The sequence below is a fragment of the Bufo bufo genome, chromosome 7 (assembly GCF_905171765.1).
Source record: "Bufo bufo chromosome 7, aBufBuf1.1, whole genome shotgun sequence".
Lineage (NCBI taxonomy): Eukaryota > Metazoa > Chordata > Amphibia > Anura > Bufonidae > Bufo > Bufo bufo.
The window spans coordinates 185,248,256-185,265,192 of NC_053395.1; the positions used below are offsets into that span (position 1 = coordinate 185,248,256).

Sequence of the window (16,937 nt, forward strand, 5' to 3'; positions counted from 1 at the left end):
TAGTATCTGAAAAGCTTTTTTTTGGAAAACGACAATGTCATCTGATTTCATATATTGTATGTATTCTCATGATATCCAGGCATTGTCAGGAAAAATATGTTAATAGAATATTTTTTTAGGTTTTATGAAGCCATGCAGTGCCAATGAAGAACCTGTGGAAAATACAAACCACTCACTGTGTGCTAAAACCCATGCATTCAGTAGCAAGTGTTAAATCAGATAAGTAGACCTCTCAAGCATCAAGCATTAGTATCTATCAGCTGCAGAAAAGATGGTCACATACTGTATGTCTCACCTTACTCCAAAATCCAGTCAGAACATTTGGGATCGTGACAAAAAAATCTTATAGGGACATAATCATTATTTATAATTCAAGTGAATATATGAGCTTATATGTACAAAACTATCTGACTTGTTTGAGTATCCAAACAATGCCTTTTTCTAGCTTGATTCAATAGCTGAGCCAGAATCGGGTTGTGTAAGAAGATGTCAAACAATTTCAAAGGTCAAATTTTTTTGTGGCACAAATAACTTGCAAAATCTCTATTCATTGAACCCATTACAAAAGGAACCACTGCGCTTAACACATAGATGTTTGAGGGATTTAACCCTAGTGGCTGTCAGAGAGACCTATGATCATTAATGGCAAGTCTTTATTTGCTTTTCCAATTTTAGCCAGAAATTTCCTACGGTATATCAGGAGGTGAACCCGTGGCACACAATATGCACCAAGACTTTGTGGAGAAGAGTAAATACGTTTGAGATGGTATCACCGAGAGATAGTCCGCTTATACTGCAGAGTTCCTGCTGTCACCAGGTTCCTCAAGGTATTCTGCGCACTGGGCGACAACCTGGTTGTCACTGTTATTGGAGGTATGTTGGCCCTTGCCTATGACTGTTATAAGGGTCAGAATCCCTGGGATGTTGCTGTTACTTAGGGTTCTGTGGCCATAACTGTTTTGGGGGCTTATGGTTGTTGCTATTTTTGGGGATCCCACGACTGCCACTCTTATGGAACGTGGCTGTTGTGGTTTGGGTTACTGTACCTTTCCAAAAATGTTCACCACCACTGTCCTGCTTGCTGTTACCTGTAGTATACACTTGGCTCATCTTGCTAACCCTTTCCAAACCACATGTGGAAGGTCAAAATGAATGACAATGCCTTTTCTTGACCTTTGTCAATTGGAACGTTTGAACATTCATGGCTAGAGACATTCAGTGCCGACCACTTGGCTCATGCATATATTTTGGGGTTTTAGGTGATATGGCATGCTGGGTGGCTGTGTCTTAGACGGCCCAAGCTTCAGCTAAATGTTCCAAATGAAAAATGTGATTTGTAGACGATAAATCACCTACCGGAGTGTGAGACTGTTCTGTCAGCTTTTTCTCCCACATTTTTAAACGATTCTCTCGCTCTTTCAGCTCTTGTTCCTTAAAGCTCAAGTCTCGCTCCAGTTTCTTCAGCCTCTCCAGTGTTTCTTCAATTTCACATCTGCACAATGAATAAGGCACCAGAAATGTTATTTTACACATTTGTATAATGTACAACCTGCTTTGCCTATATGAACTTCATACCTCCCCTCAGACACTCACACAGCATTTGACTGTGTTCAGATCTAAAGGGCCTTTAGGATCAAGAGACATTTAGGCTGGGTTCACACAGGCGTTGCGGGTGACGTGCCGGAAAAGATGCGGGTGCGTTGCGGAAAAATGCGAGATTTTCCCCCATGAGTGCAAAGAGTTTTAATGCGTTTTGCACGCGCGTGAGAAAAATCGGCATGCTTGGTACCCAGACCTGGACTTCTTCACAGAAGTTCGGGTTTGGGTTAGGTGTTGTGTAGATTTTATTATTTTCTGTTATAAGGGAAAATAATAGCATTCTTAATACAGAATGCTTAGTAAGATAGGGATGGAGGGGTTAAAAAAATAAAATAATTTAACTCACCTCATCCACTTGTTCACGCAGCCCGGCTTCTCTTCTGTCTTCTTCTTTGATGACCTGGGAGGAAAAGGACCTTTGGTGACGTCACTGCACTCATCACATGGTCCATCACATGATCCGTCACCATGGTGATGGATCATGTGATGAGCGCAGTGACGTCACCAAAGGACCTTTTCCTCCCAGGTCATCAAAGAAGAAGACAGAAGAGAAGCCGGGCTGCGCGAACAAGTGGATAAGGCGAGTTAAAATATATATTTTTTTAACCCCTCCATCCCTATTTTACTAAGCATTCTGTATTAAGAATGCTATTATTTTCCCTTATAACCATGTTATAAGGGAAAATAATAGTGATCGGGTCCCCATCCCGATTATCTCCTAGCAACCATGCGTGAAAATCGCACCGCATCCGCACTTGCTTGCGGATGCTTGTGATTTTCACGCAGCCCCATTCACTTCTATGGGGCCTGCGTTGCGTGAAAAACGCACAATATAGAGCATGCTGCGATTTTCATGCAACGCACAAGTGATGCGTGAAAATCACCGCTCATGTGCACAGCCCCATAGAAATTAATGGGCCCAGATTCAGTGCAGGTGCAATGCGTTCACCTCACGCATTGCACCCGCGCGGAAAACTCGTCCGTGTGAAAGAGGCCTTACTCTACCATGAGATCCTACACCAAATTTAAAGAGGTCCTCCACAAGCTTGTCAAAAAGCAGATTAATAACGCAAAACCCCGCAAAAAATATTCTATAGTACAAACCTGCACCTGGATCTGAATACTTTTGTAACTGCACATAATTAAAATGTATTATAACTACTAAGGTATTCACTGAAATCTATCTGCATAGCGCCACCTGCTGTTTGCTCTTTTTCTAAATTTCTCTGTCCTGCTCACAGAGATGGAAGCACATACTCAGTTTCATCCTTTACCTGTTACCAACTGCAGCAGAAAGAACATACCTCTGAGAAAGGACACACCCCTAAGCTGCCAGCTTGAAATAACTGCAGTATACAGTTGGAGCAATGAATGGGGAGATCTCTGGATCCATGTGAGGTACAGGGCTGGTTCTAGCTTTGTTGTAAAGAGGTTGGCATGTACTATAGCATGTATTATTTTCATTGTTTTACAATAATCATAGGATAACGCCTTTAATCTAGAGGGCTATGTTTTTTTTTGTTTTTTTTTTACGGCAGTGCAAGTATACTGTCATAGCTGGACAGGTCAAGCTCCTGCTCTGATGGACAGGATTGGAGGAACCTCTATCAAAAGAGTGGATTTAAAGATTTATTATATGGCAAGTGGGAGTATAAAAATGGAAAAACTGTAAATTGCAAAAATAGATCAAATAAGGTTTTTTTTAAGAAATAAAAAATTGAGTAAAAATATATATACCTTATAAAATGCTACATTATGGAAAAATACACATAAGGGCTCATTCAGACAGCCGTATGAATGAGTCCGCATCCGTTCCCCATTAATTTTAATGGGGCCGTAAAAGATGCGGACAGAACACACTGTGCTGTCCGCATCTGTGGTTCGTTCCGCGGCTCCGCAGAAAAGATAGAGCATGTCCTATTCTTGTCCACAATCGCGGACAAGAATAGGCATTTTCTATTATGGTTGCGGCCATGTGCAGTCCGCACACGGCCGGTATCCGGCGGATCAGCAAAGTGATACGGCCGTCTGAATGGGCCCTAATTGATATTGCCATAGGGACCGTAGAGACCTGAATTGTAAAATCACAATGTTATTTATCCCACACAGTGGATATAATAAAAACAATGCTAGAATTGCTGTGTATGTTCAATTATCTCGGAAAAAAGGGAATAAAAACTGATCAAAAAGTTGTATGCATCCCAAAATTGTACCAATACAAACTTCAGAATCATCCCACAAAAATAAGCTTCAAGCAGCTCTGTGGAAAAATAAAAATGTTATGGGTCTTGAAATGCAGAAACGCTAAACATTTTTAGTGTTTTCAGAATGCCATTTCCTCAGTTTGAAATGTAATTATGAAATGGTAGTTAACAGGAACAATTATGGTCTAGACAAGGAATGTAATACCATGAAACATGTCAGAGACAGCTGCTTGTAAGATTGCTAGAAAGGCAAATCAGAACCCCTGCTTGACTGAAAAAGACCTTTAGAAAGATTTAGCAGACTCTGAAGTTGTCATACATTGTTATACTGTTCAGCAACACCTGCACTAATATGGCCTTAATGGAAGAGTCTTAACCGCCTCACGTCCGCCCATAGGATATAAACGTCCTATGGGTGGACGTCTATTTCTGACAGCACGTTTTAAAACGTCCTGTCAGAAATAGCAGCTGCACGCTAATCGTGCAGCTGCTGATCGGGTTGCCCGCTGTCAGTGACAGCAGGGCAACCCAGAGATAAGGCAGGGACAGTGCCCAGGTGTCCCTGCCTTCACGATCGCTGCAGACACAGCGCTCACCGAGCGCTGTGTCTGCAGAGCAGGAAGCGCTGTGCGCTTCCTGTTCCGGCCCGGCGGTCATGTGACCGCCGGGACCGGAGAGTGCAGGGGCTGTGTGAGGTCTCTCAGAGACCTCGATCAGCCCTGCTGTGAGGCTGTACAGCGCAGGATTGCTGCTGTACAGCCTCTATAGGGGTGCATTTGTCCTGTAACTGGGGCTACTATCTCAGCCCCAGTTACAGGAGAAATCAACTGTGAAAAAAAAAAAGAAAAAGTGAAGTAAATGTCCCCCAGAGGTCTTGTATGACCTTATGGGGGACGAAAAGTGTAAAATAAAATAAAAATAATATAAAGTGTTGAAAAAATAAAATAAAAAAAAGGTTCACATGTAAAAAAAAATAAAAATCCCAAGTAAGGAATAAAAAAAAAAAAAATAGAAAAAATAAAATAAAATAGATATATTTAGTATTGCCGCGTCCGTAAAAACCAGCTCTATAAAAATATCACATGACCTAACCCCTCGGGTGAACACCGTAAAAAATAAATAAAAAAAACTGTGTCAAAACAAGCAATTTTTGTCACCTTGCATCACAAAAGGTGCAACACCAAGTGATCAAAAACGCGTATGTCCCACAAAATGGTACCAATAAAACCGTCACCTCATCCCGCAAAAAATGAGCCCCTACATAAGAAAATCTCTCAAAAAATAAAAAAACTATAGCTCTTAGAACATGGAGACACTAAAACATCATTTTTTTGGTTTCAAAAATGCTATTATTGTGTTAAAGTGAAACAAATAAAAAAAAGTATACATATTAGGTATTGCCGCGTCCGTAAAAACCAGCTCTATAAAAATATCACATGACCTAACCCCTCGGGTGAACACCGTAAAAAATAAATAAAAAAAACTGTGTCAAAACAAGCAATTTTTGTCACCTTGCATCACAAAAGGTGCAACACCAAGTGATCAAAAACGTGTATGTCCCACAAAATAGTACCAATAAAATCGTCACCTCATCCCGCAAAAAATGAGCCCCTACATAAGAAAATCTCTCAAAAAATAAAAAAACTATAGCTCTCAGAACATGGACACATTAAAACATAATTTTTTGGTTTCAAAAATGCTATTATTGTGTAAAACTTTAATAAATGAGAAAAAGTATACATATTAGGTATCGCCACGTCCGTAACAATCTGCTCTATAAAAATGTCACTTGACTGAACCCCTCAGGTGAACGCTGTAAAAATAAATAAATAGAAACTGTGCTAAAACAACCAATTTTTTGGTCACCTTGCCCCATAAAGTGTTATAATGAATGATCAAAAAATCATATGTACCCAAAAATAGTACTAATAAAACTGGCACCTTATCCCCTAGTTTCCAAAATGGGGTCACTTCTTGGGAGTTTCTACTGTAAGGGTGCATCAGGGGGCTTCAAATGGGACATGGCATCTAAAAACCATGTGGAGTTCCTTTCCTTCTGCGCCCTGCCGTGTGCCCATACAGCAGTTTACGACCACATGTGGGGTGTTTCTGTAAACCGCAGAATCTGGGTAATAAATATTGAGTTTTGTTTGGCTGTTAACCATCGATGTGTTAAAGAAAAAAATTGATTAAAATGGAAAATCTGCCAAAAAAGTGAAATTTAAAAATTTGATCTCCATTTTCCTTTAATTCTTGTGGAACGCCTAAAGGGTTAACAAAGTTTGTAAAATCGGTTTTGAATACCTTGAGGGGTGTAGTTTCTACAATGGGGTCATTTATGGGGGTATCCACTATGTAGGCCCCACAAAGTGACTTCAGACCTGAACTGGTCCTTATAAAGTGGGTTTTGGCAATTTTCTTACAAATTTGAAGAATTGCTTCTAAACTTCTAAGCCTTCTAACGTCCTAAAAAAATAAAATGACATTTCCAAAATGATGCCAACATAAAGTAGACATATGGGAAATGTTAAATAATAACTATTTTATGAGGTATCACTTTCTGTTTTGAAAGCAGAGAAATTGAAATTTAGAAAATTGCGAATTTTTCAAATTTTTGGGTAAATTTGGGATTTTTTCATAAATAAAGGTGAAATATTTTGACTCAAATTTATGACTATCATGAAGTACAATGTGTCACGAGAAAACAATCTCTGAATGACTTGGATAAATAAAGGTGTTCCAAAGTTATTACCACATAAAGTGAGATATGTCAGTTTTGCAAAATTTGGCCTGGTCAGGAAGGGGGCAAAGGGCCCGGATGGGAAGTGGTTAAGGAGAAAACCTCTCCTACGTCCTTACCACAAAATAACTTCCAAACAAGCCTGATGCATTTTGGAAACAATCCTGTGGACCGATCGGGTTAAAATAGAACTCTTTGGTCACAATGAGCAAAGGTATGTTAGGAGAAAAAAGGGCACAACATTTCATGAATATCTCATCCATTAAGCATGGGGTGGATCAATCATGCTTTGGCGTTTTGTTGCTGCACTGGTACGAGGAACATTTCACGGTTAGAGGAAAGAATGGATTCAATGAAATTAAAGCAAATTCTAGAAACAAACATAACACCAGCTGTAAAAAAAAAAAAAAAAAAGGTAAAAAGAGGATGGCTTCTACAAATGGATATTGATCCTAAACACACCTCAAAATCCTTAAAAGGTGCAAGCTGAAGGTTTTATCATGGCCCTCACAGTCCCCGCATCTGAACACCATTGAAAATCTGTGGATAGACCTCAAAAGAGCAGTGCATGGAAGACGACCCAGGAATCTGAGAACTGGAAGACTTTTGCAAGGAAGAATGGATGAAAATCCCTCAAACAAGAATTGAAAGACTCTTGGCTGGCTACAAAAAGCGTTCATAAGCTGTAATATTTGCCATTGAGGCTAAAAGGTTCAATTTTGGTTTTAATCGGACCTGAGAATCTTGTTTCTCACAGTCTAAAAATCATTGAGGTGCTTTTTTGCACAAATTCATGTGTCTTTTACTGAGAGGCTTCTTTCTGTCCACTCTGCCATAAAGCCCAGATTGTTGGAATGCTGCAGTGATGGTTGACCTTCTGGAGGTTTCTCCCATCTGCACATGGGATCTTTGGAGCTCATCCAGAGTGACCATTGGGTTCTTGGTCATCTCTCTTACAAAGGCCCTTCTCCCCTGTCTATTTCTTTTATTTTTTGCAGTTCTTTCCTCCTCATCCCTTGGTTTTTGCTCTGATATGCATTGTCAGCTGTGACACCTCATATAGATGGGTGTATCTTTCCAAATCATGTCCAATCAACTCAATTTACCACGAGTGGACTCCAATTTAACGTATAGTAACATCTCAAAGATGATCAAGAGAAATGGGATGCCTCCACAGCTACATTTCAAGTGTCACAGCAAAGGGTCTGAAAACTTATGTCCATGCAAAACTTTAGTTTTTCTTTTTTTTATAAATTTGCTAACATTTCTAAAATTCTGTTTTCACTTCCTGATTATTGGTTATTGAGTGCAGATTGATGGGGAAAATATATATATATATATATATATATATATATATTTTTTAAGCTAAAGTACCCTGTCACGGATGCGGTGTGGGTGGGAAACTACACACCGAGCAGAGGAGGAAAGGGGATAGGAACTAGGCCTGGAAACTAGGGTAAAGGAGAAGCTCACCTAACACTAATCCAAGTCCTGACTAACTATCAGTGTGAACTGACCTTGATGGTTGAAAAGTTCATACACAGGAACCTAGAGCCCTAACACACCCTGTAGGGCCCTGGTATAGTGACAGTACTTGAGACAACCTATTCCTCCACCAGAAAGATGAACAGCAGTATCCCTCAGGCCTAGATACAAAAGACAGGGAAATATAACAAAAAAAATACAAATAGGGAAGACGACACTTAACTTCACATGGAGCAAAGGCAGCGCCAGGAGCTCAACCGAGATCCAACAACCAGCTAGCCCAGAGTCCAGAAACTAAAGCTATAAACCACATCTCCAAAAGGGGTAAGAAGTAATAAATAGGGGAAGTTAAATCACCAAACCAACAACACCTGCCAAAGGTGTGGTCATTACCAAAACAACACAGACAAAAATGATCCACAAGGAACCATTCAGATTAACCCACGTGTTGCCAGTCTATCTGATCTCCTGGCACGGGAGTGTCCATGACAGCCCCAACATAACAAAATGTGAAAAAAGTGAAGACTTTCCGAATGCATTATATATAATATACACACACACACTATAGAATATATCAGAATTAGGCCTCATGCACACAACAGTATGTATTTTGCGATCCGCAAAAAATACACATGACGTCCGTGTGCATTCTGTATTTTGTGGAACGGAACAGCTGGCCCCTAATAGAACTGTACTATCCTTGTCCGTAATGCGGACAATAATAGGACATGTTCTATTTGTTTGCAGTACGGAAATACGGACATACAGAAACGGAATGCACATGGAGTAACTTCAGTTTTTTTTGTGGACCCACTGAAATGAATGGTTCCGTATATGGTCCGCCAAAAAAACGGAACGGACACGGAAAGAAAATATGTTCGTGTGCATGAGGCCTTAGGGATGAGCAAATCAACTTTGGATGAAACATCCGAAGTCGATTTGAATAAAACTTTGTTAGAATACTGTACAGAGCGAGCACTCTGTACAGTATTAGACTGTATTGGCTCAGATGAGCCTAAGTTATTACTTTGCGAAGTTTCGCGAGACTTCGGGTAATAACTTCAGAAATTAATTTTTACTGTTAAAACCTTTTACCGAAGTAATCGAAGTATCCAAGTGGTAAAAGGTTTTTAACAGTAGAAATTAATGTCTGAAGTTATTACCCGAAGTCTTCGGCTCATCTGAGCCAATACATTCTAATACTGTACGGAGCTCTCGAATCGACTTCGAAAGTTTCACCCGAAGTCGATTCGCTCATCTTTAATCAGAATTGAAAAAAGTCACTAATACAAAATAGTGTAGATCACAGGTGGTCTTCTCAAAGGTTTAGACTATTGGTGGGTGAGGTGGCAAACAAACAGTTTAGTTGGGAAAACTAATGATGACAAGAAAATACCTAATCTAAGTAATGTAATGATGACAAGAAAAGACCTAATCTAAGTAAAGTAGCTGGTAATTAAGTAATTTGAATCTTCATTCTCTTGGATCTATTAAATAATGGATTTACAAAATATTCGTGTGGAGTTTTTACACGCTTCTTACCATTCTTCACATATATCATTTGTACTTGAAATTTTGCATATCTAAGATCTCTGATCTAACTAACTGCTAATGCTTTCTATAGCCTGAGAATAGGTTTATAAGTATATATCTACCAACCTTCACCATCTCTATCTAAAATATTTTTTATTTGGTCCTTGACAATTCTCTTTGTTCAGATGCTAAGAAGTCCTGCTTGAGAACCTACCCTTAATATTAAGTAATGTGGATTAGGTATTTTAGATTGATATTGTTAAAATGTGTTTCACAGTAGACATTTCATTTCAAATCCGGCATTCCTATTAAAACTATTGCAGGTGGGATGATATTTTACATTGTAGGGCATCAAACACAAAACTATAGGACTCAAATAAACACCTTTTCTTCTGCTCTCAGATTTCGCTTGGGGCGAGAGAATATTCCATATTTGGTCAAAGCCCTGAAAAATGACTTTTTATTCTACTTTTTATTTTTGCAATAAAAGTGGGACAAGAGTACACACAGACCACATGGTAACATATTCATAGCTACAACAAAGAAAAAAATGTCCTTTACAAAGGCCAATATTTTTTTATCAGGCAATGCAGAAATATAGATTGGGTTACCGCTAGGAATTAAAATATACCCCACTGGCAACCGGTAGGCGGCCAGCGATGGGAATTGTTCCAGAAATAAGGATCTAAGCAATCTGATCAAATGAGAAGATGAAATTTTTTTTATACAAAGATTTTGATATCTCAGGTTTCAATTCTACATACTGTTCTTTTGACCTTTATATAAGCCCAGAGCAAGCCTACTTTTTTTGGCAAATGCCTCTCCGCTGTCAATATTACAAAACCAGATAGATGGCCACCTATCACTTAAGACAGATTCGCTACAGAAGCACAGAACAGCAGAAAGGTTTGATCTTACCAAAGTAAAGGCTGAGACGGTGGTGAATCCTCATTAAATATTACTTACACAATGAAAGGTAAAAACATAAAGAAAGAGCCCCCTCCGCCTTTTTTACGGTGAAAAAAAAATAACCAATTCACCTCCGATAGTATATAGAAAATATTTATTTAATTAGAGCTAGTTCATTGTTTCTTATAAAGGACTGAGTGAAACACGATGCTAGTGCAAGTCTGAACTGGAATGATATAGTCAGAAAAATAAATGATATAGTAAAAAAATAACCAACAATTGCATAAAAAAATGTCTGAAAAATATATCTAAAGTGAACTTCATTGTTCAACCTATAGCACCAATTAGAAGCAAAAAACAGAAATGATTCCAACTGAAGTTTTGGGTGTTTGTTAGAAAGAACTTCAGAGAAATATTAATTGCTTCTGTATCACAATTGATCCCTCCAAGTAAGGCTAGCCATACGCTTTAGATAGCTATCAGCTGCCCGCTATTGCATGCTGTGCATGCATGTGTCTTGAATTGAGAAAGGGAAGTAGGCGGCTGCCAGACACCTCTGGTATCTCCCCTGAGAACCAAGGATCAGGCTTCCATGAGTTTGATTATTTCCCCCAACTTCTGCCATGAGGGGAAAGTTGGGACACCCCTATAAACTTCCGAAATCTGTGGGTATGGCAGACATTAATCTGTGCTTTGTATGCCAATTTAAGACTCTGTTCACATTTGTACTGTTCAGTTTTGTTGTTCTTCTGATGTTCTTCAAGGTAAGAAAAGTGTAGTCTTCAATGTTATTACTTTTATCTAGACTTGCTTTTTTTTTTAAACGTAAAATGTTCGTGGAACAGACTTGCCTTAGAATTTGTTAGTATCATATATAATTATGTATGACACAGAGTATTATATCTAAACCCTCGACATCTGGATATTAATGGATTTGCTGCCATCTGTGTAAAGATGATATTTAGCAAATGACAGAATACTCTGGGAATAGAAAAGAAATATACTTGGAACAATCAAATGATATAAGTCATGATTAGAGGCTTCACCCAATTTATGTTTGGAAAGGAGTAATGTTCACGTGACTCGCTGAATCCATACACACAGGTAATCGATTTTGTCAAATATTAAAGGGAACATGTAATCACAAAATGACCTATTGTTGAAATCACTTTTTTTAAATTCTTCGGGTCACTATCTAAAGTTAAAAGAAAAATCCTAACATCAGGCCTAATAATGTGTCAACACCTCCTGTTTGGAGATGCTTTACAGCACACACTTGGGCCATAGACATAATGAACAGGAGGGGACCTCACTGACTTCTATGTTACAGATTTTTAGACATGCTCTGTGATTTGTGCAGAGGTCATTGTGCAGGGAGAGGAAGTAGATAGGCTATGACCATCACCTATTGTGAATGGTGGATCCCAAGTTATCTATACAGGTATTATCTGTCATTGTAAACATGCCTGTGGTGACAAGGAAATGACTGCTGAAAAGTGATTGGTACAACAAGAAATCTTTACAATGCAAAAATTGTAGGATTTTAAAGTTTTGTTTTTTTCCAATATAGTGGAATGGAAAACTGATTTACATATACTGCATGAATATCTTACATTGTATTATTGTGGTTTTAATACAGCATTGGGGCAGTATAATAAGATAAAAGAAAATGTGTATACTTTATGCTGTGTTAAAATAAAGTTGAAGTTTGCGTTCCTCAACAGTAGATGGTGCAAGAAATTATAACTAGTGTCTACAGTTCATGAGACTCCTAAATCTTTACAGCAGATTCAAAACGGGATCTTGCTATTTATACTCTTATCACGTGGTCCAGCTGCAGACCTGGAGTCACTTTTTCCATTTGTCCATCGCAGCTTCAACCAACTAAACTTCATTTGTAATTAAGAGGACTGTTGTCTGTGTGTACGCTCTGCTTCCCGTGTATCGTCCACAGTGTCTGTGTTTGCCGACTTTCGGATTGTTCCACTCACATTTCATTACAAGATTTGAATATTTCGGTATCTCTTAAACAAAGTCCCTTTGGTATCTCTGTAACAGTTTTCCCTGGACGTGCTCCATAGTTTCTTAATATAGTCTGCAGTGGGAAACTTGTAGTCGCAATTCCCCTGATGATACACAGTGGTTTGTAATGTCTCTTCCTAAATACTTTAAAGGGGTTCTCCGGGAATTGAGAAAATGAAAATAAGTACGGTAATTATTACTTTATTATAAATATATTCCCAAATACCTTTCATTAGTTATAATGGCTCGTTTTGTCCAGGGAGCAGTCATTAGGAGAAATAAAATGGCCGCCATCTTACTAGTCCACACAAAACCTGTCTTAATCACACAGGATGACAAGTTACTTCAGAACTCTGAGCTAAAGAGCTGCCTCATCCTCCGCTCTGCTTGTTAGGGATTATGATCCTGAATACAGTTTAATATGATCTTCAGCTGAATCTCTGTAGGAACGAGTTCATCAGGAGACATGAAGTACAGAGAGGAGGTGGGGATGTGGCTGTGTCCTGCTATGTGATTAGGACAGGTTTTGTGTGTACTAATAGGACAGCGGCCATTTTATTTCTCCTAATAATTTCTCCCCAGGCAAAACGAGCCATCATAACTAATGAAAGATATTTGAGAATATATTTATAAAAAAGTAATATTTACGTATTTTCATTTTCATTTAATTTAATTCCCGGAGAACCCCTTTAAGGAACAGATGGCTTCACATTATGGGTGGAAGAGGAGAAGGCGGGGGCGGGGGTTGAGAGGGCAACACAGTTAATATTCAGTTATTATGAGAAAACATAAATTTTACTGTATTACATTGTTTGTTTATAATGGAGGCAGCCTAAAAACGCACTGCACGTTTCATGAACAGGCATTTTGGAATTATATTTAAATTGTACCAATCTCCTACCTACATTGAGGCCAACTAAACTGTTAGTTGATCCAGTAGGCTAGATGAATCAGCTTCTCTAGGAAGATAAGAGTTAGGTCAAAACGTGGTGGAAAAGCTGCATATTTTTTTTTTTTTTCTGGAAACTAAGTAGCATTTTACAATAGCAAAGTAGATGACATTTAAAAAAAAATCTTATCCATATCTGGCGGAAAACGTCTAGAACAAATTTGCACATAAGTTGTGCAGATTTTAAAGTCAATTTCTGCTTCTTAGTTCGACCACAAATTTCACCCTTTGCAATGCACAGGGTGAAATCTGCTCAAAATCAACAGCCAAATCCGTGAAAATATCCAAACTACTTGCAAAATATGTCCCGTGTAAACATACTCTAAAAGGGGAAAGATTGTGAGCCATGGTTCAGTGGTTCCATGTTGGTAGGCATTATAATCTGATATATTACACAGGCATAAACTCCATTTTTATAGCTTGATTTTCAAGTATGCAGGTAATGAAAAGCTAACGAAAACAATAAATATATTGTTGCTGAAAAATGTGCAAATTGAAAAGAAATCATAGGCACCCTCTTTAATATGAGAGCTGCCACAGGTGTCCAGCTCCTGAGACCCCTGAAAACAGTTGCATTCATCAGATAATTTCCCCTGCAGCAGCTGCAAAAGGTAGTTCAACATGGCAGGTATGCAAATGAATGAGTATCAATGTAATACATGGACAGCCCAATTTCCCCAGTACAAGAGCACATGGGTATTTGGACACATAGGACATACGGACCAGGGTTGTCCTAATGGGTGAACCTGGCTAACTAAATACTAAGTCACCTCTGGGTCACAAATCCAGAAGTTAAAAAGTAACAAACCTAAATAAAAAAATAATATAAAGCAGGCAATTTTACTTGACTTCCCTCTTATGCAAAAATTCCACGCAAAACTAATTTAAAATAAAACTGCTGAGTCTAATAACTCCATGCATGTCATTAAAAAGGGTTATCCAACCATCACAAATAATATTCATTTTATAAATCATAAAAATTAAGCACATTTGTCATTTACATGCTGCTAAAAAATGATCTAGTGAAGAGTTATGACATTTACATACATAGTAAGACGCCACCTGGTGGTCAAAGTGTATAGTAATGTGCACGTCCACCTACTGAGTAGCTAATAGAAATAGCATGCAAAAGCCCTTAATTTTTTATGATCCATTAATTGAATATAACATGTAATGGTGGGATGAACCCTTTCAGATAATGTGCGTGCCTAGAGATGAGCGAATTTCCGGTTATGAAATTCGTTTGCGATTTGTTTACTGGTAAAAGGTGAATTGTGTAATGGATTCCATTACCACGGATCATAACGCAATTCTATGACGGAATGCATAACGGAAACGGGATGGATCTGTTATGCAGCCCATAGACTTCTATTATGATGGAATAAATAACAGAATGCCTCTAAAGGCATTCCGTTATGCATTCCGTTATAGAATTGCTTTGTGGTCCGTGGGAACGTAATCCATAACGCAATTCAACTTTTACCAGTAAATGAAGCGTGAACGAATTTCAAAATATGAAATTTGCTCATCTCTATGCGTGACCCCAAAAAATTTAATATTTTTACCTCCATTCAGCTTTATTATGCAAAAACGAATTGCACTGGTCTGGCAGCTTGCTGTCATTCGACATGGACTCCAAGTTTGAAATAATCTGTTTAAATGACGGCCTTTTCTAGAAAACAAAAGCATTGGGGAAAAACTGGAATAAATGCAAGGTAAAGATGAAATATAAATCGTACATTAATAGTTCTTAAAATATTTCAAAATATTTCATTGTCAAAGAGTCTCTGTAGTTGAAACAAAAAAAATTATATATATATATATTTATATAATAGTGCAGTAAAAATGCTGTGTCCAAGTCCTCATGCACATGACCTTATCAGTTTTGCGGTCTACAAGCCATGGATCTGCAAAATACAGATTGCATACCGCAATTTCATTAAAGAAATGCCCAATTTTGTCTGCAAAACAAACAAGAATAGGACATGTTCTACAGTTTGTGGAACAGCCACACGAATACAGACAGCACATGGATGATATCCGAGTGCTGTCCTAATTTTTTGCGGACCTAAATCAATGGGTCCATGTGCTATCTGAAAAATGCAGACTGGACACGGACCAAAAAAACATTTGTGTGCATGAGGTCTAACTTGTATATTTCAGGTCTTTTTCCTTTTTTCTGCTGATCTCTAAATATGTGCATTATTCTATGCATGCTTTATGAGTGGGCACGCTTGTCCTGGTGTAATATTAAAGTAAAGCCAACCAGACATCTCCCCTCTGCTGCTCACCTCACCTCTCACCTTCATGATTTTTTCATTACTATACTGAGAGAAACTGCAGCAGCATTCCCCTCCTCCTCACCTTGTCCTCATCTCATACTTAAAGGGGTTGTCTCACTTCAGAAAATGGCATTTATCATGTAGAGAAAGTTAATACAAAGCACCTACTAATGTATTGTGACTGTCCACATTGCCTCCTTTGCTGGGTTGATTCATTTCTCCATCACATTATACACTGCTCGTATCCAGGGGTTATGACCACCCTACAATCCAGCATCGGGGGTCGTTCAAGCAAAGATGCCACTTTCCACTACTACTAATTTTTATGTATTTACATGTACTAATTTAAAAGCATATACTGTAATACAGCTTTAAAAACATACTGTAAGTAGATGCCTTTTATACGGTAATATACTACATGCTGAGAAAATAACTATGTTAGAATTAAGACAGTCCATAGCCTGCAATTTCAGGGGTTTTATAGTAACATAGAAACACATAGTGATATCACAATGGGCTACGCAAACACAGATGTTTTATATTTAACAAAGTTAACTATTATTATCGCTATACCTGTATATATCTGTTACATAACCCCCCAACACTGTTTTGTAGTTTAAAAAAGCTTTCCTAAAATCTCAATTTTAGTAAATGCTTGTATTCTCTATAATATAAGAATTCTGCAGCATCTTTCCTTATAAGGGCTAGTTCACACGACCGTTTCCGTTCCGGTTTTTTTGCGGACCGTATACGGAACCATTCATGTCAATGGGTCTGCAAAAAAAAATGGAAGTTACTCTGTGTGCATTCCATTTCTGTATGTTCATATTTCCGTTACGCAAAAATATAGAACATGTCCTATTATTGTCCGCATTATGGACAAGGATAGTACTGTTCTATTAGGGGCCAGCTGTTCTGTTCCGCAAAATACGGAATGCACACGGATGCCATCTGTATTTTTTGCGGACCGCAAAACACATACGGTCGTGTGAACAAGCCCTAACTCTGTGTTATTCTATTCCTCTGATATTACTACAACTGAGTGTTACCACTTGGGGGGTGTCCCTGGACACTCTTAGGGGTACAACCACACCTGCTTTTGACCTCTAAAACTGCAATTAGAAACTTGAATGTGTGGCCATACTCTTACATTGTCCAATCAATGCTGGCAATGTCAGACTGTGTTGGGACACATCCCTTTAAGAAGAAATAAT

The 16,937-nt window shown here is 38.4% G+C and overlaps 1 protein-coding gene across 3 annotated transcripts in view; it reads right to left on the minus strand.

Annotated features, from left to right (window-relative positions):
• MAP3K20 (mitogen-activated protein kinase kinase kinase 20) overlaps positions 1-16,937 on the minus strand; it is a 232,839-nt gene that overhangs the window by 95,986 nt on the left and 119,916 nt on the right. For all 3 annotated transcript variants that reach the window (XM_040441937.1, XM_040441938.1, XM_040441939.1), the window contains exons 10-11: positions 15,007-15,113; positions 1,357-1,492 (exon numbers count right to left, since the gene is read on the minus strand). In XM_040441937.1, the coding sequence (XP_040297871.1) occupies positions 1,357-1,492; positions 15,007-15,113 (243 nt within the window). The remainder of the gene's footprint in view (positions 1-1,356; positions 1,493-15,006; positions 15,114-16,937) is intronic.